Source organism: Falco naumanni, chromosome 6 (assembly GCF_017639655.2).
Source record: "Falco naumanni isolate bFalNau1 chromosome 6, bFalNau1.pat, whole genome shotgun sequence".
NCBI lineage: Eukaryota > Metazoa > Chordata > Aves > Falconiformes > Falconidae > Falco > Falco naumanni.
This window is the reverse complement of record NC_054059.1, coordinates 46507390-46532879: the sequence shown is the minus strand read 5'-3', so window position 1 is coordinate 46532879 and position 25490 is coordinate 46507390. Positions and strand designations below refer to the sequence as shown.

At 39.9% G+C, this 25490-nt stretch overlaps 1 protein-coding gene across 2 annotated transcripts; it reads right to left on the bottom strand.

Moving 5' to 3' along the window:
* Positions 1-522: 522 nt before the first annotated feature.
* Positions 523-24331, bottom strand: MYCT1 (MYC target 1). 2 transcript variants are annotated; one of them, XM_040598814.1, is made up of 2 exons: positions 24145-24331; positions 523-3507 (listed from the first exon to the last, which is right to left on the bottom strand). In XM_040598814.1, the coding sequence occupies exons 1-2, from the start codon at positions 24194-24196 to the stop codon at positions 2975-2977; spliced, it is 585 nt and encodes a 194-aa protein (XP_040454748.1). In that variant the 5' UTR covers positions 24197-24331; the 3' UTR covers positions 523-2974. The 2 variants fall into 2 exon arrangements, with proteins under 2 accessions (XP_040454748.1, XP_040454749.1); XM_040598815.1 differs by having other exon boundaries at positions 523-3502; positions 24145-24201.
* Positions 24332-25490: the final 1159 nt, after the last annotated feature.

The following is a 25490-nucleotide window of genomic DNA, read 5'->3' as shown; positions in this document are numbered from 1 at the left end:
GGTATTGCTTGTGAATGCTTTGAAATCTTGAAATCTGCAGAAATATGTGGGTTTTTAAATTCAGCTTTTCTTTCCAGTGTTTTGAATTGAAATAAAAGGCTAGAAAAGACCATTACAATAAGCAAGTATAATCTTTTGCATATCAAACACTTGATGATTCCTGAATCCCACAGTTTGATTTAGGAGTTGATCCTGTGTAATGTGCTTTGGTTCTAATGCAATAAAATGTGCATTTCAGCAGGAACCTTATAGTGATTGCCAATCCACTTAAAGCAAGCATTTGCTCAAAAACTTTGTGGATTGAAGTCTAAGTACTTGGAAACCAGTGGACTTAAAATCTCTGGACACTGTTGTTCATATAATGTCTTCAGCTTTAGGGTGTCTCACTACAGAAGCAGAAGATAGACCATGTCCTCATTCAAACTTCCAACTATATCAGCTTGCACAATTAGAGAAGGACCGCTCCCTTTAAAGGTTCTTTTGTGCAATTCAACACATTTATCTTTAAGGAAAAACACGAGCTTGAGTTTATAACTTTATTTCACATTCTGAAGCTTCCAGAGTGCTTGCAAAACATTCATTTCAGACATCGTTTAAACTAGTAGTTAGGTATCTGGCAGCCATACTGGTTATGCACCAGACAATCTGTGGTTTTATCTCCTTAATTCAGGGCACATGAAAAAATGTTTTGATATCCAGTACAGATTTCCAGAGGAAAAAAATACAGTACGTTTAAGCTTCCTTTTCTACATGGTTTACTAAATATAGTGTAATACAAGTAATAATATGCTGTGGAAATTTCAACTGTAATGTAATGTGCACTTACAGTCCAGGAGTAAAAATTTACTCAGCTAAAACAATTTCACTCTCAAGGAACAAGCAGTTTTGGCCAGCGGGGTACACACCACAATGACTCAAACAGTCTGCCAAACTCAATAAGCAACAGGAGCAGGCTTGAATTCTGCTTTTCACAAGCTCATTAGAATAGGTGGCATCAGCTATTTGAGAGCTAGGACACCGTGAACACACTTGTGCATGCAATGAAGTTCACCAGATTCAATAAGACTAAATGAAAAAAAAATATTATTAATGACTGAAATAACAAAACTTTCTTTCTCCAGAGGACTATTTTTAAGTCCATAGCTTCTGACCAGCCAAATGCAGTTTGGCAGTCCTATCAGCAAGTCCTCAGTATACTAGAACCCATAGTGTCTGCAGTGAAGCGCTCTGTAAACTTTGTAAATGGTTGTTCTTCTAGCAGTGATATATATCTCTCCAGAAGGAAAAAAGTTGCACACTCAAAACAAAACAATGAAAGCCAGTCAGTAATATACATGCAAAATAATTGGCCTTTACAATAAGGAATAACTGTGGTTTACAGTAAGTAATGCTTGTAAGCTCGATGTTTGTAGTAATATTTGCAAATGCGGTAGTATTAGGCTGGAAGATTGCAGTTTGAAGATCAATATCAGTGCTTCCTGATGGATGCTGAGCATGGCAAAGGGATGCATGCTGCCAGTCTCCAAAAGCCTGGAAAGTAAGATGTTAAGCATTTTGCCAGTTCTCAAAAGCCGCTGAGTCTTCATCCCTCCCAGAAAGCAGATGAGGACTTTTTCTCTCTACAGAAGCACAGGACCAGTCCCCTCAATTAGGAGTCCTGCAGCGGGTAGTTGCCCAGCCCTTTTAGGAACAACAGGCTTATTTGTAAGTGAGGAGCAGGGCTGCTCCTCTGCTTGTGGAATTTCTTTACCCTTTATTTGAACATGAAATATTCAACAGGAAACTGACATGACTTAAACCAGGCCCATTTGTCTGTGCTGTTTCCAAATCCTGGATGTCTCTCATGTCAGTGCAATTAGTCTTTACTAAGCTGGGGGTTAGCTTGACATGATACATGCATAAGAGTCAAGAATACATGTTAACCTCAACTAAATATTCCATCTTTATCTTCATATTCCAACTAATTGTACAATCCCAGTATTCAGCCATAGATGTCTAAAATCTTGCTTTAGTGGAAGACAAGATGTCAGTGAATAATTTGCCAGGAAGAATTAAATGTTGGTACAATTTGAGAAAAGCAATTTGAATAAGGAAATGAGCAATCCCATAGCAAAACAGGAAACTTAATTAAAAGTATAGTTGTCATTCATGCTGCTTATCTTTATAACCAGAACTGGAAAAATGAAACATGAGGTGTTCTGCTCCCATACAGCCTTACTGGGTATCAAAGTATGACTACCTGTTCTGCTGGTTGCAGACAGAATATTCTTTATAATTGTTACCATGCATTTAGTAAGTTGTTCAAAACTTCTCTCTGTGTAAATCTTTGTGTACTTCAATATTTTCCCACACTATGTGGAATTTTATACAAACAGCCCTAACACTGAGTCTTTTAAAATCCTTCACAGTCAGCAAAACAGGATGCCTATGACCACAGCCAGGACTGTGATGTTAAATCCTCTATGAGGTCTGCATCTAAGGTTCCTCAGACAGAAGCTGTTCTGTGGTTATAGGAAGAAGGTGGGTAATGGGAGCCGTTCTCTGAGAAGTTAATATCCTTGGGAAAATATGTAAAACCAAAACTTTTTTTCTTTTTGAAGAAAACAGAATAGTGAAATTTGCAAAAATGGGTATATCAGTAATCCCTAATATGGTCTCTTCCTTCAAGAAATGATCTGGGTTTTTATGTGGCAGCATTTTCTTTCCTATGATTACAATTAAAGATACAGCACTATAAATATGCAAGCACATGTCAGAGCAGTAAATTAGAGCCAGCAGTGCAAAGACAAATGATCCCTTGGACCGTGGGACATTGCACTCCAGGAAATCGCTGCTACCTGCCTCTTGGCAGTGTATGTCCCCTCCACAATGGCAGCCAGAGACTTCTCAGAGATCTTCATGAAGCACAGAACATTGTTGAGATGATTGAGGTTCCTCCTAAAATGCACATGCGTGTTTGCAGCAAGGACCTAGCTCAGGAGTCTGGGAAAGCTTTTATGATGGTTTCATAGGCGGGAGGTGGGGTTTGTGTGGAGTGGCAGATGCGGAGGCTGTTGTTAGACCAGTGGAATTCGGGTCGACTTAAGCTGTTGGTGGTGCTTCCCACAAGGGTTGTGGTGGTGTTTGTGGGAGTGAGTGTGATGAGCTGACTGTTCGTCTCCACAGGGAGAGGAGGACACTGCAGGAAAGGGTGAAAGGTGGACGCACGGAAGCTTGACTTCCTGGGGAAAGAGTTGGCTTGCTCCAAGGAGGCTTGCCGCTGGAAGGTGAGGCTGGCCAGGCTCAGGTTACTCCGACGTTCACAGCTGCTGTTGCGGTAAAATCCAGTCCTGCCGGTAGTGTGGCCATGGGAGGAAGGTCTGGACCGACGGCTGAAGGCTGAGGAGCTCCCCTGGGAAATGTGGGCGCTAGCTCTGCGACGGGATAAGCAAGTGAACAATGCCCAGATGATGCCCCCAATCACCAGTCCAATCACCATGGACACTGTGAAGGCTATTGTTATCTGCTCTGAAATACAGCAAAAACACACGGCAAAGTTATTTCATTAACTCTGAAGGATTTTCTTGCCAGAAAATTAATTGAAGATGGCAGCCTCCTTAAAAGATGAATAAACCTTAAGGTCTTTCTAAGTAATACATGAACTTCACAACACAAACGCAGCGGTTCAGATTGCTGTGACTATATGGTGGTTTTTTCTTTAATTTGCATAATTCAACAACATCCAGAAAGTAGCTTTCCATGCAATACCAGTTTCTGTACCAATGCAAGGGAAAAGTCTTTACTCCCTCTCTAATTCAGTCACGCACCAGCCCCAAGGTGTGCTACAAAACTGCCAAGCAGTTCCTTCTGTGGATAGTATGAGGCGTGGATTTATGCAGACTTGTCGTTTTGTTTATAGATATTTATGTTCTATGTGTATATGTTTGCAAGTTCACCTATTACAACAGCGATGTAGCTGCTGCCATGTCCTTAATGCAGTAAGCCTTGTATTTATTACAACATGAGAACACGTCCCAGCCTTTTACTGCTGAGTAACAGATACTTTAAATCCTTATAGTAATTAATGTAAATTACTATGCCCTGAATTATTATGGTCAGAGATAACCATTAGTAATACTAAGTCTCTTGAATATTTGCCATCACCATAACAGAAGGTAGTAACTCCAGGATTGGGATGCCAACACTGGAGCCCAAAACGGGCAGGATAAGACCAGGTTCAGAATGTTCTTGCAGGGTAATAGCTGTTAAAGCATTTCCCCTGAATTTATGGTGCTGCACACTCATTTCCACAACCGAAAGTAATGCCATCAAGTCTGAGCTGTGGGAATTAGCCAAAGCAGGTGCTGAAGAGGCAAAAAAAGAACAAGTGGCCTGAGGGACACCTATGGAGAGCAGCCAGCACACAGTGAAGGGAGAGGTGCCAGGCATGGTCAGTGGAACCGGCTTGCACCCCAGCATGTGCCAACACACATCTTTGCTTAAGTCTGGCCTCAGAGCCTAGCAAGGCTTAAACTTAGGGCAGGTCACTGCAGGAAGGGGAAAGCAAACATTTACTTTCCTTTCAGCAGGGGAGATGTAAATTATTGGTATAATTGCACTTTAAGAATTAGTTATTATTACCATCCTTACCTACCTTCTTAGTTTTCTCCCTTTAGTGAGAAATTGGTAGCTATGTGATTCATACTTGCACTTGGGGAAAAATATCTCCTTGAGCACCAGAAAGTTCAGCATAAAATTTTCACAGCTTTCTGGGTGGGGACTTCAAGCAGCATTAAATTGGAACCCAGCCCTTGCTGCTGCCCCTCAAACCCTGTCAGAGGGGCAGTGCATTCATCCTTACATGCCTTTTGCAGGTGTGATTCTAGACAGGACCAACATTGTCGTGGATTACTGGCATCACCATTAATCTCCTACCCAAGTTTATTCACCTTATATTTTCTCAGGATAGATCTGAAGTTCCATGAGGCCCAGAAAATTTAAGCTTTGAGTAAGGCACCGATATTTTGGAAGGCTGTACAAACCTCCTGTTGCTTGCTTGTAACCTCTGCTTTCAGATAGACGTATAACCATTATCCTTTTCAAATGGGAAAAAAAAAAAAAGACGGGAGAGGATAAAGCATAGGGTATCATTGCAGAGCACTGCTCCCTCTGAGGAATTTCATTCAGAGGCTGACCAGATTTGATCCTAAAATACAATTTTTCTTTAGGCCCTCATTTTTACAACTAAGAAACTCTTGACTGAGCACTCTAAAGTCAAAGGGTGATAGTCTGGTGTCCTTTTTGCAAGAACCCACAGGCAGCATCCTGCACTGCAGCTCCTGGCTGCAGATCAGAGCTCTGTCAGCATAAGCAGCCTTCTGAGGAACTCATCGCGATTCTGCCCTTTCTAAGACATCTTCAGAGACACAGCAGGCCTTACTGTGCCCCTTTTGGTCAGGAACAGCCTATTACACTATTTTAATGGATTTAATACATTCTGTTGCTGTTAAATTGCTATTCATACTCCCAAAGGTGGGAAGGGAGAGCTAGGACTTGGTGACCTCCAGCTCAGTAAATCCCAGCGGGTGTCCTAAAGACAGCACTCCCCGAGCACTAGAGCTGCAGTGTGGGTACCCCTACTGTTGTCCCTGGATGGCTGCAGGGAAGCAGAGCAAGGACTAGTAATTTCTTAGGACGGTTGCCTTTGCACCTCAGCTGGAATGCTAGTTAGGTTATCGTATTTGAGACTGCCAAGGGAACCCCCAGGCACAGGGCTCTGTGCTGCCACCCCATATCCCTGCTCCTGCCTGGGCCCTCAGCTCCAGTGGGGAGGAGGTGAAAGGGATCTCTGCGGGGCTTGGCAGCCTCACCTGTAAGCAGAAGCACAGCAAGATGCATGAATGTACCTAGCTCTGGGGTTACCATGCACCATGGTAGGGGTTTGTCCCTGAATCCCTCTGGCCATAATTTTCACCACCTGCACAATTAATTGACACTTCACACTGTTAAAAGCAGATGAGAGAATTGACAAAAGTATTGAGTGCAGCTCTTCAGTCCTTCCCACGTGCTGTTCCCCTGTTCTGGAGGTACAGCACAAACAATTATCCCTTTGGATAATGTCTTAATTTTCTTTAACTTCTTTGACTCTTTTATTTTTCTACCTCTACATACAAATGTAAAAATAGAGGGTCAAATTATTCCCTGGGGAAATTCAGCTGAGTTTACACTGACTATTGCAGTTGCCATATAGTACCCCAAGTGCTCTCGTTTCCGTTTGGACATACATTTAATCTTTTTGCTTCTTATTATGAGAATATTGTGAGACCCACTGGTTACAGACACTTTATTCTTTCCATTTCCAGTCTCTCCCTGACTTCAGTGGAAACTGTGCATCTAATAGGCTGAACTTGATTTTTGTTCACTCCCTGCAGATGATGAATTTCACCGAAATGTACTTTAGTTCTACAATCATACGTTGAAGAATTGTAAATCTATGCCCATTGATTTCCTCTTTAGAATGTCCAGCAATCACAGCCCTGAGGTACATTGGAGAAAATACTACCAAGCAGAGAAAAAGATCAAAGGCAGAGTGGGACTTGCTGCACCTGGGATTTTGAGGGGAACAGCTGGCTTCCACAGAGTTGTTTTTTCCTTCCTTAATCTGGGCAGTGCCAGCCAGAAGAGTCACAGCAACACTGACACAGTGTCTCCCAAGGGGCCATCGTAATATCTTACGGTTTCCTGAGAGCTGTGCATGTCATTCTGTCCTCTGCTCTTAAGAAAAAAAATAAATAAATTTGAGAATAGGGTAGGAATGCTGCCAATAACAATAACAATAACTCCCCAGGTGCTGGTCCTAAAAATATATTTTGATCTGTATGTTTCTAAGGCTACTCACACTGCCTGCTTTAACTGATTATGCCACCACCAAAAAGATCTGGTGCCCCACCTCAGGCAATTTTGTTCTCTCACCTCTAACACCAGCTGAGGTGAAGAACAAAGGTTTTTTTCAACAATGCAGGACAGACTTTGAGGTACAAAGCCAGAAATAAAAGGACAAAGAGACAAAGCAACCTAATGTCTTAGCTACATTACCTTTCTTATCTATGGTGCTTCCAATGTGTCCATGCAAAAAAGGTTGGAGAATCAAAACCCACAGTAACATGCATGACTTCTGGATGTTACCATCAGATCTGGACACCCAAGCCAGCACGTGTCTGTCAGCCCAACACCTACCCAGATCAGGCAATTCCTTCTGAAGTCTCTCTATTCCCTTTTCTCTGATTTTTGCATGTACTGTTAGGCAAATGCAGTGCTACAGGTTTGTCCAAGGGATTATTGCCTCTGCTATGCAAACGTTTTTCTTGGTTGTTGCAGCTTTCTTTAAGGCTTTCATAACTTTCCACGAACTGTATATATGAAGTATATATATCGCATCAAGCTGATAGCTTCTAACAAGTCCTTAACGGTCTATAGAATTTACACAAGAGAAATTTGGATATGTGATTAGTAAAGATGACAGACTGGCTGAAAAGGTGCTTTTCCTAGCATTTGGCCCTGAAACAAGTTCTTCCCATCCAGCTGGGGTATCAGTATCAAGGCCAACCAAAGGGGGCTCATATCAATCTGTAAGTCTTCTGAGAAGTGGACTATGTTCTCTCCTTCCTCATCTTGGGGTATACCTCACCAAAAACTAGCAACACAGTCCCTACCTGGACTTGTCAGTCCCTGGATCAACCAAAATCTTCATAAAATAGATTTGCTTTTTGTGATGGAGGATCCTGCCTCTATCATGGAGTTTAGCAGAATCCTTGCAGACATACTCAGATCAATCTCTTAATTCTGTGAGGGTTTCATTTTCTTTTCATGTGTATGGACCACATCAGATAGCAAGACATCTCTTTGAATTCAAAACACGTTTGCATTGAGGATTAATTTTCCCAAGGATTCTCTCTCTTTCCCTCAGCTCCGGCTGCGACAAGCTGGAACAGCATTTTGCTCCATAAACTCAAAATTCTCCAAGGTGTAAAGTTAAAGCGGGCACAAGGTCTTCCCTGCCCCATGCTCACAAATATATACATCTGTAAACTTATAAGCTGGCAAAGTATATGAAGGGATACCTTTCAAAATCATATAAGTAGCAGCTTCAATGAGACCATCTAAAAGCAAGAACCAGGGCAGGGGGGAAAAAGTACTGAATGCAAAGGACAGAGAAATGGGAAAGCATCTTTTAGTCAGGCTGTGCACACATAACTTGAATTGGAACTACAACTTTGCCAATAACAGCTAATAAAGCTAATAAACGACCAGTTAGTTTTCCAAACGTGTTCTGCTCATGCTATTACTAAGTACAAGGAGACAGAAGACACCCATAGGGCGAGATGATACCTACACATTTTATTTGATTTCTAGTGGGTGACTTTCAAATATTACAATCTTCTTTATGTTTTGGAGCTTTTTTGTTCTTGCTTTGTTAAAAGAGAAATAAGTAGTTTAATCTTACAGTTACTAGAAGTGGTAAGGTAGCTTGACAGTCAAGAATGGCACTGTTCAGCATTCAAACCCAGATTGCTATGAAGATTTTTTTACTCACATTATGTTAGATCAAGATTCTGTTCATTTACTTCAGCAACTGACAGTAATTTTCCCATCTTTCTTTTTTTCCACCTGTCCAAAACTAGCATGAGGCTTCGCGCACCTGACATGCAAACTCTATTCCATGTGGGCTCCATCAAGCTTGTAGGCAGACTGTACAAGTTCATTGATTTCAGCTGTATTAGCAATGAGAAATGTCAGAACATACCACTATGTTTTAGAGTGGGAAAGAGCTATTTTTGTAATTTCAATACAAATTCTAGAACTCTAAATTTATTTGCACTTACATTCTTTCCTTCTCACATTTTTGTGAGCTCTCTTTACTTTATGTGATGTGATAAGCCAGTGACTCAAAACTTGTCTAAGTTTTGTAAGCATTTCAGTATCAGTATTATTAGTAAGCATTCTTCCCCTTGCATGCACGCACGCTTGCGCACACACACATTGCCTTGACAGCTGGTAGAGAGTTTGATCTCAGACACGTAAAAATCCAGCTCAGCCTCTGTCTTAGCCTATATTTTTTCCTGAAATGAAAGCTCAGTGACAAAATTTGGTATAAAAACCATAAAAACCAGTATGCAAATTCCTACCTAAACACTGAATAGCTTAATGTAGAGCGCCAGCTAGTGTATTAAAGCATGAATTGCATCCTCAAATGACAAATCTAGTAACCTGACTAGTAAGAATGGTTCAGATTCTGTTTTACAGGAGTCTCAGTGTCTCAGATTTCAAGTGAGGTTCAGATAAGTTATCAGTGGATGTTCATAACAGCCTCATTTGTGCAAAACCAGGCAGGAGCAGCAGGGTCCATCAAAGTTTAAACAAAGTCATAGCATCTTCCTTCACCTATAGAAAACACCCATCCCTAAGCTGGATAGGCTGCAGATACTTCTCCTCATGCATCCCTGGCAGCACGTTTGGACAGGAGGAATACCCTGGGCTCAAAAAGCCACCACTCTTTCCCACCACAGAAGGTTTGAAGTGAACTATATGAAATCTTACACCAGTTCTACTTATTCCAAGAAAACTTAGTTTAAAGCTGGGGCTGGTATCAGTAGCCAACTCCTGTGCTGCTGTTGTCATGCTGAGTTGAAAAAAGCAATTTCTCTGTATCGGACAAGTGTTGACATTACTATCTTCCCAACCTCTGCCACTAATCTTATTAGCAAAGCAGCCTCTCATTAATCATTTCTAGGCAGTCCGTGATTCAGTTGGGTGGGCGAATCAATTGCTGTGTAATATCAACCATCTGTGATCTTAGTCATGAGAAAAGTTTAAGAAAGGTCACACATGACTCTTGCGAGATGAGTGAGAGTGACAGGCTACAGCACAAGGTAGTTCAGGTAGTTGTGACATCCAGAAAATAGACAAGGATGGTGGCAACTGGAAAACAGAATCTGTAGAAAAAAACTCTGGAAGAAAAGCAGATTGTGCAGGACATGAGAACTAATAAACAAAATAAACAGAATAGTTAGGCTCTCAGGAATGTCACTGTTCTGCATTCAGACACAGCTTGCTAGAGGGTTGTTTTATTCGGGGATTCTTTTCTGCAACAACAGAAAATAATTCTTCCACTCCACCTAATAACTAAATAGTTGCTTTTATGTCCACTGCAAATAAAATTAAAAGTACTGGGTTTAAAACAGATCAAAGGAAATTAAAAAATGTGTTTCTATCTGTGAGGACAGGTAAGAACTAGAATAGGTAGTCCAGGTAGGTGGCTCATCTACCCCCATTAAAGATTTTAAAACCCAGTACCAGTCAAGAGTTGTTGTAATATAGTTAATCCTGTCTTGAAAAAGGAAGATCGGACAGATGACAGCTCAAGGTCCGTACTGACAGTATTTTGTGCAGTTTCTAAGACTTTCTTCAATCAGGTAAGCAAACAGGCTCCAGAAAAATCTAAAAAATTAAGTAAATTACAAGGAAAAAAATCCACAATCTGTGCCCTTGGATTAATTCTCCATTTGAAATGCAGAAGGGACAACTGTTTATTAGAGGGTTAACTTCATAAACGAGCAACCTACTTAGGAACAAGATTGCCCTCTGCTGGAAATTTATGCTGGAAATCTCTAATCAAAAATCACCTTAATTCTAACAAAATAGGGTGTCAGCAAAAGTGAACAAGAAACATCCCAACAAAAGATTACACAGACGTTAATGGTACCTCAGAACTTGAAAAACCTCTGAATTATATTGCCATAAACTCTTAGGACTAGTGTTTTGCACAGGCTTTGAAAGGAAGATAGACTGAGGCACAGCAAAAGTGTTCAGAAGCTTAATGAAGTAAAGCTTGCACAGTTTTGTGGCTTTGCACAAATATCTGTGCGGATGGAGAAGCATGAAACTACATCTGTTCTTAAATTCATATTTCTCGCCATCCACAGTGATGTCCAGAATGATCTCCATGCACCAAAGTACACTTGCTTTGTTTACTAATACCATAATTTGTTGTGATAAAAAGCCGGAAGAGTGGAATACGCCATCTCAATAACCCACAAACCAACTCAGAGGTAATGATCTTCCCTTGATATTACTGGAAGTTCATTTTTACTGGAATGATAAATAAAGAGTAATTGTAATTATCAGAAGGAAACATCTAAGATAGAGATGTCAGCATGTTTAATTTAATGCTTTTGGCGTAACTATATAAAACAATGCAAAGACTCCTTTATGCAGACAGAGATAGAAACTTTGTTACTGTGTGGTTTCATTATGATTCCTAATGCACTACAAAGACAGTAATATAATTTTGATCTTTTCCACATGTGCAGCAAACAATCCTCTGGCCAGGCATTCTTACTGACCTTACAAAACCAGAGCATAAGCCTAAGCTGTATGGCCTCCGCGTGAACCCGAGTCAAACAGTAAATCACAATTTGCCACAGTGCAGTATGGCATTACTGTTATTACTTGATTGATAAGATTATTTTACAGAGCCTGAGGACAAAATAATTTCCTATATGAACAGAGCACAAGTGACTGGAGTGAAAACCTAAAATTAAGTAGGATTTCCTAAAATTCTAAAAATTAAGGAAGAAATATGAAAGTGCATATGCTACATTTAAGAAAACAGAAGACATCTGGGTTTAGAACAAAGCACAAGTTTTTCAGGTTACTGGGAAGACTGTAGGGTAAGGAATCCACTGAAATCACCTTCAGTCCCACCACAGCAATTCTGTAGTCTGTGATCTGAGAAAAGCCTGCCAGGCCCAGACACAGCTTCAAGTAAAGCTCGTCCTTACTGTGAGAACCCACAAAAGGCCAAGAAATATTCACACTGAAACCCAAAGTTTTATCAGAATATAAGGCACAATATTTTAAAAGAGAGAAAACTCAGAGTGACAAGGCACACTGTGAGTACCTTGAGACACTAGGTATACTAGAAATAAAGACCAGATCTCAGCCTGCCAGCACATCCTACAAACAGTGGCTCTCAATGCCGTGCTTTTCGGAGATGCTGCAACTTCTGCACATTTGCCTCTAGGTGCCAAGTGCTCGTTTCCACCACCAGAGAGGCAGGACCTTGTTTCTGCTCCTAGCTCTTAGCTGTGCCCTCTCTCTCCTTCTCCCCCTGCAACCTGCACAGCTGCTTCCAAGAAAGGAACAATCTTCCCTTCCAAATTTCACACATTCTGTCCCTCTTACTCTCCATTTTAAATGTACATCATGTACTAACATAGATAAAATGAATGAAAAAGATACGTACAACATAGTGCCTTGGCAGAAGCTGAAGGAAATCTACTGGGACCCAAACCTGCAAGGTTTCTCAGACGCAGTCTCTTCTCACTCAGAAATATACTGCCTTGGAAATACTGCCACAGAGTATTCTGCTGACAGGTCTAACTTGTGTATTGCCTGTTCAAAAATAGCCACCAGTGAAAACAGTGTTTAGTGTTTTCTTCATGGTCTCATTATTTTTTGAGATTACTAAAACTAGGGCCTTCTTCAGGTAAAAATTAGGAAGTTGTGCAAAGTGTAAGAATGGGAGGAAAAGGAGCTGTTTGTGACCTTCGCTGAATACTGATCTAAAATTTACAATAAACAAGTATTCAAGGAGCAGGAAGAGGGATCTGTGTTTAAATCAGATTTTCCTGCTCTTTTCACTGCAGTAATACCTAGGCTGCGCCCAGTAATGCAATACAGATGTTCATATGTAGCAGTACTGACTCTTCAGTTAGCTATCTCCAGTTCAGAAATTTGAGCTCTCCTTCTTCCAGCACTTCCAGTGTGACCATTAATCAGTTTCAGAGATTTGCTTTGCACCAAATATGTCCATGGATATCTATTTCAGTGTGGGATAGGAGACCTGATTAAGTAGTACTCACAAGAATCTGTGCGACCACAAGCAGATAAATGCTGGTATTATTTCTAAGTGAGATGATTACTGATCTAAGTATTAGTCAACTCCTGATGACCCAGGACAGATGATCCAGGCTGGAGACTCCATGTGAGGTAGGACATTGGTGTTTGTCCCACAGTGGTATCTGGGAGGCTGTGTTTGCACCAGACTGGTTCAGGTCCTACTTGTCTAGAGACTCCTGCGCTTCTCAGTCAACAGAACCATCCATGGTCTCCTTCTTCATTTATGCTCTGTCTGCATAACACATGGACCTCCCTCAGCAGCCATGTGTTGGATTGGTTGGCTTGGTTGGTAATGGAAACCCTGAATAATTGAGAGATGGCATCAATAGAACATAATTTTTTAAGGCAAGGGGTTTAAAGTTAACAGATATCAGTTAAATGGTCAAATATTCCATAAGTGTCTGTTAAGATGCTGGATTATGAATTCAAATATCTGAAAAAGGGATTTAACTTTCTTCTGCAAATAAGATGCTACAGAAGCAAGGCAGAGGCCTCTGCTGAGAAGCAGAAACTGCCCTGGCTGTTCGCTTCAGTAAGCATGTGTCAGAGTCCAAAGAAGTTTTGCATTGCATCAAACCAACTACTTTTTTCTGCCCCAAATATTTTTCTGAAAATTTCCTAGACATTATTTCATAGCAATGCTGTATATATTTGTATTGTTGATGAAGTTTTGATCGGGTTTTTTTGAGTGATAAATCTTAAGTTACTGTTGTCTCATTTTCAGTAGATGAAAATTAAACTTACTTAAGTGTTTTTCCCATCTCTTCAATTAGAAGGGGAATAAATTATGTTAGAAGAATAATCTAGGATTGCTTCGTGCTAACTTAACTACTATGCAATAGGTTTCAAAATCTGAATAAGTGCCTTTTATTAAGTTTATATAGGAAGTGAACCTTCTACCTTGAAAAGCAGGAATTTGTCTGTACTAGCTGTTATTGATAGTCTTCTGATTTTGTTTCCCCCTGCCCCAGACAAAAGGGTAGGGTTGTGAAATGAAGATAATCTTGCAAATGCAGAAGGGTCAATCCTGAGTCTTGGTTTTACTTCGTGCTCTTCTTTTGTGATTGTGGACGTTTCATTCCACCTTTATGCTTCAGATTAATCTTCTGTGTAAGGGACATGGCACCGTGCACAAACACTCATTTGGTTCACAAAGATTTTTGACTCCTGCTTAAATGAATTATAATGGTGAAACTGGAATTTGTGTATAAATACAGAGCATTTTCCTTTGACAGGTTCCGCAAGAACTGAGGCCGAACCATTGCATCCACAATGTGCTGAGACTAACTCATCTGAATATGAATCCTGCCAGGTTCTAGCAGTTTAGCATGCAGCTACAGGGAATTTGTCTTGGTGAGAAAGCACAGCACTAAGCTCCTTTTATTATGTGACACATTCACATGCCAACACATTCACTGGTGTAGTGCTTGGAAGAAGAAATATGCTGCATTTCCTAAAGATGAGATTTCTGTATTTGGTAGATAAATAAAGAATGATGCTTCTAGCAGCTCATGTGACAATGAGCAGCACCACATACTCAGTCAATACAGTAGGTGTAATTGCCAAAATGTATACGCACTGTGTGTTTGATTAATATTTAAACAATACTCTGAAGAAACTTTGCCTCTTCCTTCTACTACCTCAGATCTGTGTCCTTCCTGTTAAAGATAGTTAAGCATCTGATAAATCAATGACTGTATGGGGGGGTGGGGAAAGCAGGAAAGAAGCAGTAATTAGGATGCAACAAAACACAGCCTGAGGATGACAGACTCACTTTAAAAGAATAATTTATATACAAGGAAGAAATCGTGCTCTGAATAGACAGAGTGCAAGAAGAAGACTGGTCTCTTCATGACATTTTTTTGCTTTCATCCAACTACTGTAATACTCTGTTCTTTGGGCTTGCCAGAATAAGGGAAAGGAAAAAAATATACGTCCCTCATTAATATCTACTTTTATCTCTCTGACAGGCCTGCACATAAGATCTTGGAATGGATTTATGTATTATCTTCCTAAATGTAAAGGCTGACTATTGATATAATCCCCTTTTGTTCAGTAATGAAAATGATGACTTTCACATGCTTGTCAAATCTTTTACTTAACTGAGAGCAAAATAAGCATAATCACATTAAATATGGAATTGTCTGATCATTCTGCCCCTTGAGAATACAGTATATGATTTATCTGATAAATTTGTATATAGGTTTATACAAAACAATAGTAGTCTAGCAGCTGATACAAAATGGTACCTCCAAAAGCTAGCTTCAAAATAAAACACACCATGAAGTTAAGACACATTTCTGTGTCCTGGAGAAATTAGTGTGGTCAGAGGATTAGATTTGACATATGCCCTTGACTCCTGTCCCTGATGGAACACAGAGAAAGTGCTGGCTTCCTCCAATAACTTGGCACCAGCAGAAGCAGCCCTAGAAGGTGCAGCGCAGCATCTCCTGCCTGGCTGCTTCAGACTCTCTGTAGCAATACTGGAATACAGGGAAGCAGGCAGACACAGCTCCGGAAACCAGTACTGCCATGTGCATGAGCAAATCAGCCCTTCTCAAACACAGCCGAGGGGAAACAGAGACGTGGCATATCCTGAAGCTGAGAGGGGGAAGACGAGCAATGCCTTCCTTTTTAATTACATCACAAGTCACAGATTTATTTCTTGTTTGGTATAAGAATATTTCTGGAGAACTTTGGAGGCAGAGCCAGGGACTCTGAGTGCTGCAGAGGAATGAGGTTCACTGCTGTCGTGTTGCCACTGAAGGGCTGCTGTTCAAACACAGTTCCCGCCATTGCTAATGCTTCGCCATCACATCCTGTCTTTTATCTTCCTTCCGTTAAACCCACATCCTTGCTGCTATTTCTCTCAGTATTAGCACTATTTATATGAAAGCTGTGTCCTGTTTGAGTCACTGGCCCAGGCTGCTCTGCTGCTGCCTTGTGACATAGCCCAAGTCAGCTTGCACTGTGGTCAGGGAAGCTGGAAATGGGAAGATACTCTGGTGACCTTGACCTGGTACACAGGACAATAACCCCTTTCCTTACAGAGATCTTAACAGGTCTAAGCAGAAGAAATGTGGTATGTGTGGGTCTCCCTCACTCCAGCAGTCCTCTAGCTACCATGATCATTATAAAAATGATGTGGAATACGTAAATCAGCTTGTGACCTCTTGAGCACTTGAGACATGATCTAGTTATGTAACAATTTCTACATCTCTATCACAGGATTTGCATGTGTGTCAGTATCTCCTCTGAAGGGGAAAAAACCAAACTGCCATCAGTCAGGGGACATCCCGATGGCTCCAGAAACCATGCAGCAGACCTTACTCCGATGCTGCTGGGCCTGGCTGGGGCGAGGGGCGTTGCACAACCCTACAGCCTCTACAAGAGGTGAAAAAACCCCTCTGTCTCAGTTCCTATAGAGATGAAGCTGAGTTCTACTGCTGTTGCCATTATTCGGTTTTGCCTGTGTAATATGTTCTCAGGGTCTGTCTGAGGCCCCAGTGCATGTCATTTGTAACAGAAAAACCAAAACTGGTCCCTGTCCTAAAAACTGCTGAGCTGTGTTGGATTTTCACAGTTCTGATTTCTGCAAATTCACCATGCAGATACATGGCAATTATTATGAAAATTAACATGAAAGAAGTTACTTATTCAAGTGAAATCTTTGGTTAAGTAATCTGGGAATATGTCTTCACTGTTAAATTTGTGGCACCATGTAATATTTTACTGAAGAGTAGGAGGGAGAATCTGTAGGTACACTAGATTTAAGACTGGTAATAAGAAGATAAACATTTCAAGGATGTAACATCACCATAAATATCTCATTGTCTTTAATAGTGTTGTTTAAATGTATTTTATATCTGTGTTGTACATCTGCTCCTCAGATAAATGTACTTGAAAAAAACTCAGTGTGTTTACAGCAAGCATTTGCAAAACCAGAACCATCTTTCTGTCTCATTCTGTGTCACATTTTACCTCATAATCTTTCTCTTGACAAAAACAGGGACTTGAAATGTGGAGGAACCATCTGTCTTAGCTTCCAGAAACCCAACTGAAAACCTGCCTCCCGGTGTGCTTATTTCCACAAATGTCTTCCAGGGCATCCTGCCTGCTCTAAGTTCAAGTTGACCATAGGAAGATAAATCGATTCTAGTTTCTCAGTGAATTTGGGAAGAATCCATGTATTTTACTCCATGTCAGGATCCCCACCTCAGGAGTCTGAACACATTTTGAAGTTGATAAAAATTTTGTGCAGTGTTGGCAGGTTTTTTGTAGGAGGAGTGGGAGGAGGCTTTATGTCACTGTTGCCTTTACTCAGCACAGCTACACAGCCACTAAGCCAGCTACGCTTGCAGCTGCATTATGTGATAGAAGTGGGGAAATCTGCAGCCCCAGCGACATGGTCTGTCAGATTGACACAAAGGGGTATAAACAGACTCTGCTTCTTTCTGCCCTATACCTTAAATTATGCACTCACACCATTCACACAACTAGAAATTTCTAGTACTGGGAACATTTTGAACATATTTTAGAGGAATAATGCTCTAATTAGTCCGTCTGATCAATATCTTCTGGGCTAAGAACCAAGGAAAGAGTCTCCAAGGCTATATATTTCCACCAGTTTTCCTAGCCATTTCATGCAGTGAATTCTGAGGGTTTTTTGACTAAACTAGGAAATGCATCCCTCCTTCCTATTTTTTTTTATGTGTTAGAATACTATTATATAGGGTTGTCCAAGTTCACATGCCACCGACGTATACTAGAACCAATCAATGAGAGTATTTGGATTATATGTTTTTAAAACAAGCTCTTGTTCTACCATCAGTATATGTACTTGGCTGTGAAAAGGAGATGAAAGACAAGCTCTTTTTGTTATTAGAGGTCTTAAGGGTATGGAAAGGTAGTTTTGGAGATGTAAAACTTCTGCTTTTTTTAAAGGCTCCAGCTTGAAAAAATAAAGGAAAAAATATTAGTCAGAAGATGGAAGGTTAGGCAAGCAATAAGGAACTAGCAGGGCTCTAGAAAATGTGTAATAACAAACCTGGAAGTATGATGCATTTGTTTGATTGGAAAATATAGGTGGAGAGCTGGAAGAAGGGTTTGTTCACATACAGTTTGCTCTCATATTAATTCCATCATGATGGAAACAGAAGTCTGCTCAATGATTTGAGTCCTTTAATATCACACACCATGAGGTAAAGCCCTGAGCTGCAAGTCCTGAGTGATGGATCAGTACCCCTGATGAGCCAGAAGCCACTCTGAAATTCAAGTGTTAAGCAAACAAACTTGTTAAGGTAATGCATGATAAAGCACTCAGGGAAGCCTGAGCAGGAAGATTGTTGCTGTAGACTTAGCCTGTGTATGCCAGATGGGGAGATGCAGATTCAGTGTGAAGAATGCATTTTATACATATATATGGCCATCTGTGACATGGGAGAGGTATTAGTACAGGCTCCCGGCCAAAGAACTCAGATATATTCTTTCAGATACATTTGACTTCACCAAGTCAATATGGATCATCCCTTCCTCTGACAACATTTTCTGGATCCATTCTACTTCTTCCCCTCCCACTCATCATGCATTGATGAATTTGGCTTGCTTTTAATTTTTATTTTTATTGGCTAATTTTATCTATGTTTATATACCATTTTAATTAAATGCAAAAAGGCAATGAGGTTAAAGAAATGCAAACCTGACAAAGTCAGTTATCACTGGAATACAATTTTCATGTTTGTCCCCAGTATGAATGGAGAAATGCTTACTCAGTCATCAAAAATAGCATAATGGTTTGGATCATGGCAATACTTGTATTTGCACACTAAAAGGCTCTACCCTCATTTTCAGTCTGTTTTCTGAACAGAACAATGTGCTACTACTTTGGATAAGCATTGGAAGCAATAGTTCCCTAAAACTACGTCATGAGGTTGGAAGAAAGCATTTTGCCTCTCACTCTTGTTCTCCCATTGGGGCCACTTCTAACAACAGGAACCTGTGAAGTCTGAAGTTGTTGGACTCCAACGAGTGGTTTCAAAAGAAAGAAGCTCACTTGTTCACGTACTGTTTGCAGTCTTTTGCAGACATCAGTGATCTAACCCGAAGACTCTGCAGGAGATCATATCTCCTGTAAAGACATTTATTCCTTCTGCTATGAGCTCCTTATGGTGTGTGATATGCTGCCAAATATTGCACTTCTAAAATCACTGGCAAAACACATGTTTCCAAAACATGAAGTAACAAAAGGGAGTCCAACTGCAAGAAAAAAATGCCAGTTGATGCAGTGTTTTCAATCACCTTACTCTATTTTGGCTGATTGTCATAAAAAAAAATACCAGGAAGAATATGCATGCTACAGTGAAATTTTGGAAAGGGAGAAAAGGGAATGAATGGAAGAGAAGAATTCAGGAAATACATCCTTGAGGTTGATACTGCATCTGAATCCAAGGCTCGAATTTTGTCATGTTTTCCTACTACTTTGTTCTGCTTCAGCTCTGAAGGTCTTTTCTACTAAGAAAAATACCTGCAGTGGTGTAAAGCATCTGTAAACGGCTCTATGTCACACCTTCACTTCCTATCTGCTAGCAAAGCAATTGCATCTGCAACTTAATGAAGTCCTCTGCCCTATTAACAATGCCCAGTCTACCAGGATAAAGGCCCTCTGAGTACTCTGGTTTGTGCTGGTCTTTTCCAGCTATCCAACTAGGAAGAGTAGTAGCCTGGTAGAAGCTACCACTGCCACATCTGCTGTGAAGTGCTCCACAGCGGGCTTCACATTGTAGCCTTTTTGTGTCCCCATCCCCAGCAGGACAACTGAGGCAACTCACTGAGTTTTTATTTGTTGCTGCTAAAGCTAGGCTGGAAGGGTACAAAGTGTGTGAAGAAGAGCAAAGGGAATGAGGAGAGATCACCCCGTGGGTATGCTGGAAATGTGCTGACACAGTCATCAGAGTGGAAGGTAACAGGCTTAACCTGGCCACCACACAGGCAGTCAAATGCTTCTTTTCTTTCTTGCAAAGGACTGGGCTGGATTTGCTGCTGTTGCTTCTACTCCACCATGGCTACCACCCATGAAGGATCCCGTAAGAGAAATCAGATCCTATGGCTGTTGAGGTCGGACTCCCCTGTGTCTGACAGCTGTGTTACTGTTTGTGCCAGTGCTGCCCTTCACAAGTCTCTTAATGACACAAAGCCCTTAACCACTGTTCTGGCTACATCAGTGAAATATCACCACACAGTGTCAGATGTTAGAATATGCTCATTCCTAATGATCATCTCTTCTAGCAGAGTATATAACCTGACTTCTTACAAGCAAACAGAAATATTTTAATGAGGAGAAGAACAGTGGATTGAGGGAGAGACAAGGCAAAATTTGACATTATATTTAAAATGGTGAGTGCATTTGTGGCTTATAAAATCAAGTGATAGTGCTCATATTAGTGTCAGGCAGTTTGCAATCTTAAAATTCTGGAAGACAACTGATATATGGCTTTGTTTCCACACACTGGACAAATAACACCCTGGATTACAATTCAAGAAAAGAAAAATTGTCCTTAATGTTTTTAAAGTATTAAATTGTAATATTGCATTTTAAAATAGATACTTGAGTAAAACTAGATTGAAGGATAGTTTAGGGATCTAAGTTTATGTTGATTAATATCTGCTTACACTTTTTCTCTCTGCTGCTGTCATATTGATCAAATGTACTATTTAAATTAAATTTCCTGATCTGAAAGTATATTACTATCTGCACTGGAGAAATAGGATTGTTTTGAAGCCATTTATTGTATTTAATTGTGTGCAACTGAAAATGCTTTTAGGAATTACAAGAAATGCACTCCTGGTTAAAATGGAAACATCTTTGCTCCCACTGTTACCTTGCAAATCAAAATTAACTCAATAAAGGCTGTATTAAAACAGTAAAAAATGAGATTAGCAGTTGATGGATGGGGACCAAACCCTGAATTTCTCACTCAGCTATTGCCAAACCTCCTTTTGAAATTAACAATTAAAAAATAATTGAGATTCTCGGTCTGCTGTCCCATGTGATACCAACAGTGCTGAAGTTCAGCAGAGGTTGGCTTCAAGTGTTTCGCTTCCTACCTCCGCCAAAGTACCATACTATGGATTCCCACCACAAGGGAGGGTGACTGGAGGTTACACAGCTTCATAGAAGCTGGCACCTGAAAGAGATGAGCTCCTGCATCCTTGCAGTAGCTCAGGCAACTTGTCTGAAACAGGCATGTATATCTACAAAGACTGCAACACCTGTAGTAGGGAACAGCTCTAGCACGGTGAGAATTGGAATCCCAGTTTTGTGCTTGTGACACATTACATGGAGGATATTTGCTGATGGGGTCGGGAGCTCTATCATGAAACTCATGAATTTAAAAAGAGGAGGTTAACAATCCTTTTTTTGCTCCTGTTTTACTCCGCTACATAATTTAGCATTTAAAAAAACCTGCAGATTGATGATGGTGAAGAATGAATTCAAAAGAATTCCTGCAAGATCTGCAGCTAAGCATGTTACCGACTTTCCAGGCTGTCACTGACTCTGCATTGAGCTTGCAAAACAGTGTGCTAATTTAAAAAAAAAAAAATATATATTTTTTAAGGTCTTTGCATGAATATAGAGAGAGGATTTTAACTACTTAGGCAATTCACACAGCATGTGTATACCTTGGTTTATCTATACAGCTTTATTCATGCACACTTCCACTAGCCTGGAGCAGTCATGGAAAGATTTACATGTGCTCACAGATAAATAAGTGGAAGACAGTTTAGCTTGCTCATTATTTTAAAATTCTTAGAGTTACTTTTAAGATACTATTCTGTGAAGTTATCATTGGACAGCTTTAGAAAACAGGATGCCTGCATATTTCCAGCTGTTAGACAATAGGTGGTTTCTAAATTTGTAAGGGTTTAAATATGATTATGAATAGTTGCTTCGGCAATTTTTTTAGCATTTATTCTTTTCTCACAAAGTTGGCCCCTTTCAGCAAACCTTTGCACACATGTTAAGTTTATGCTTTGGCCAAAACCATGGGAGCTGCTGAGAAGTCACACACGCATGGAAAAGTATCTGCATCTTGGTAATCTATTCACACTCACAATGCTATATGGTGAGTGGCTTAGAAAGACAGTGGAGCAGCCTGTAAGCCATATCCTGAAAAATCAGTTTCAAGTACTGCTTCCTCATGTAATAAATAATTCTATTTTATTTATATCTATTACTGGTAGTTTTATTTTTAGCTCAGGTCATGTGTCTCCGAGAATGTCAGAAAATACATTTCTATCATTTTAAGTGAAGCTTCCTCACAGTGAACTTGTGTCAGTCATCGTTTTCTGACAGACTATATAATATCCCTCCCTAGCCTACCACATATGATATAGCTACCAGAAAGGAAAAGGAAATGTTATTAACTCTTCTAAAATCTATCAGAAAAATAAGAAAAACCTGAGTTTTCCTTCCCAGAACCTTGCAAGCTCATCACAGAAACCCAAGCTGTAAGGTTCGCCTGCTGCCAGAGCATAAGCAAACAGGAGGCCATCAGGGCTGGGTACAGTACCAGTCCCTGGCAAGTCAGGTGGGCAATGGCGGTGGAAGGTGATGCTGGCCCTTTCAGCAGCAAGGCAGCTCATGTGTGTCCTGCTTTGTGCTATCAAATGCAGCTCTTGATACTGAAGGAGGGGGGCTTGGCACACCTGGAGCAGTACCTTAAATGGAACAACAGAGTAACAGCAGTACCAGCAGGGCCAGCCGCTGTGGAATGTAAATATTCACATCTTAGGTACTTTTTTGACTCATCGCGAAGATGGAGAACACCTTGGACACAGTTTGAGCAGTATGGCTAACGAATCCTTAGAGTTTTGTATAACTTTCCTATTTCTTGTGTATGTTTCCATGACACTGAAGCAATAATTTACCTCAGCATAAAAGCAAATCCATAGTTACAAGGGGCAGCACCATTTACATAAAGATTATTAAAGTAAATGTTGATGAAAGTACTTTCATTTTTGTTCTGAAAGAGCCATTTTAGAATTACATGTAGTTCCATTCTACAAAAATTATATTCTTCAGAGTCCAGCAGACAACCTCCAGCAACAAGAGACTCTGAAACAGTAATAAGTATTTTTTCCTTAGTTAATCCCTAAGTATTTCTCAAAGACATCCAGTATCATTATCTTACTCTAGCTGAAGACAAAAAAATTGAGTTGCTCATGGCCTCCCAGTAGGAAAATGTATGTCATTGCAGGAAATATGTGGATGGCATCTGACATATTTCTTATGCTAAGGAAATGAATCTTCTTGTATAGTTATTTTCCACGCTTTTCCCAGGGCACTTCTATGCAATGAAAATCCTATTTTGCTAATGCATAGTATTTTTTAGTTTTATATAACACACAGATTCCTGGAGGCATCATTGCTCTATAGCAATAATATAATAGACAAAAACAGATCATATGGTTCACTGAAATGTTAAATGCTCATACTTGTTAATTTAAACATAGCAAGTAACAGAGCTTTTTGGAGGGAAAGGTTCTCCACAGTTGCACAGAATCCTTTAGGATCAAGTCACTGGATCTAATTACCTTGAATGAATTTCAGTATATTTCGACCCCATACTCTATATGTTTCAGTTAATGAATCATTCCCAGGTTTCAGTGAAAGAAAAGATTCTTAATGGACAATAGTCAAAATATATATTGAGGAAAAAGTAAGGAAAAACTGATCACAAGACACCACAGCAAATTACAAATAATTTTTCATTCCGGAGGCGTAAGCCTTTATTCCAAAGTTTGCAACAGGTTTAGTTTTTGCTATCCCTTTTTCATCAGAAGAATAAACAGATCATGTCTGACATGTAGGTACATCCATTAAACACTTGAGAATGTCTACCTTATCTGAAACATACTGAAGTCAATAGGCACCTTTTCAACTGACTTCAGTAATGAACTTTGTCAAACAATCAATTCTGCCCTGGCACTTCCTGCTGTCTTGATTAGTTTAAAAACATGATAAAACTTTGTCAAAGAAACATTTGGAAAACAGCCTTTTGCACTGCAAGAAATACAAAATCTATTCATTACTTTTTGCTTCCAACATGAAGCTTGAAAGTACCTCGATGTATTTTTTTAGGTAATCACCAGCAAATCTCAGCATCTACTGTAACAAGATTCTAGAACAAGAAACAAAATCCTTACCCCAAAACTTTGGTGGCCATGTGATTGGAGAGTAAGTACTGTTTCTATCCATAACATCCAAATAACAAATACAGAATAGTATATCCACAGAGGCGAAATGGGTTTCTGAATGTTTGAGATTTAGCAGTAGAAGCAATGCTTTTGTGCTGCCAGGGAACTGTGTTGTTTGCCTGAAAGGAAATAGATGTATCACGTTTCCTGCTTGTGGACTCGAATTAGTAAGTGTTCGCCTTATCTTGGAACACCACATGGTTCCCGAGATGGGGAAATAGTTTCCTCCTCGTCATTTCCTCAGCCAGAGCAAATTGACTCAGAACAATACCAAATCTCCTCCTCCTCTGAAGCTTTTTGAACCTCAAAATGTCCAGAGATAGAGATGAGAATTCCTCTTTCCTTTAATGATTTTCTATGTTGAAGACCTTACCTTCCTTAAAGATTCAAAAGCATTTGTATTCAGTTGGAATTTTCAGTAAGGAAGAAATATGTCAAGAGGCTTTTAATAGACACCATTTCATTAGTCTATTAATTTAGGGCATGAGGATTGTTCAGTATTTGCCATTGTTCTGTGGGTAGTTTGAGGAACTAGCCGGGCCTGACAGTGTAAATGTAGGCATGAGTGTTTTAATGAGTGTACTTCAAATTTCCTTCGCCGATTCTTTTCCTTTCCACACCCCACTCTAAAATATGAGTTCCTTGGAACACAAACAGACTTTGAGCTAATTGTTTGGGCAGTTTTAATACAATGCAGTGTTAATTCCCTGTTGGAATTTGTAAGTCCTGCTGCTAAATATAACAAACAGCAATAATACCCCTACAAAAGAAAATAGCTGAGATGTTTAACAACACAGACCCAGAATTCATGGAGAATATATGGAGATCATTAAAATATATGATTTTGTATTTATGTGATAAATTCTGTGGAACCTGATTTTAATTATTTTCCTCTGAAATATATTGCAGATAATAGATGTCTATAAATGTTCTACTGTGAATGTCAAACCTCTGTCCTCTGAAGAGCTGTATGAGATTTTGCCTCACCCATTGTTAACAAAATCAGAATCAGCTCCATGTATTTTTCAAAACGAATATCAGGAATCCCCCAAATTTAGGAATACTGCAATCTTAAAAATTGGATTTGGCAAAATTTATTGTTAAATTATTTTTTTGTTTTGTTTTGTTTGGGACTTTTTTGCATGAAACAGAGTAAAAACACTGAGTAAAGGTACTCTGATGGTTAATGAAAGACAGACAGCTTTCAAAGCTGGTGCCTAAAATTACATATCCAAATACTGAGTTAAACACCTGAATGAAAAAGATCTGATTTTCAGGTGTCTGTGAACAAGGCA

Excerpts from the sequence above, each read along its gene's own strand:
- MYCT1 (XM_040598814.1), bottom strand. The coding sequence starts at position 24,196 with ATGGATAGAAACAGTACTTACTCTCCAATCACATGGCCACCAAAGTTT. Across the intron at positions 3,508-24,144 it reads ATGGCCACCAAAGTTTTGGG|AGCAGATAACAATAGCCTTC; the intron begins GTAAGGATTTTG and ends GCTGTATTTCAG.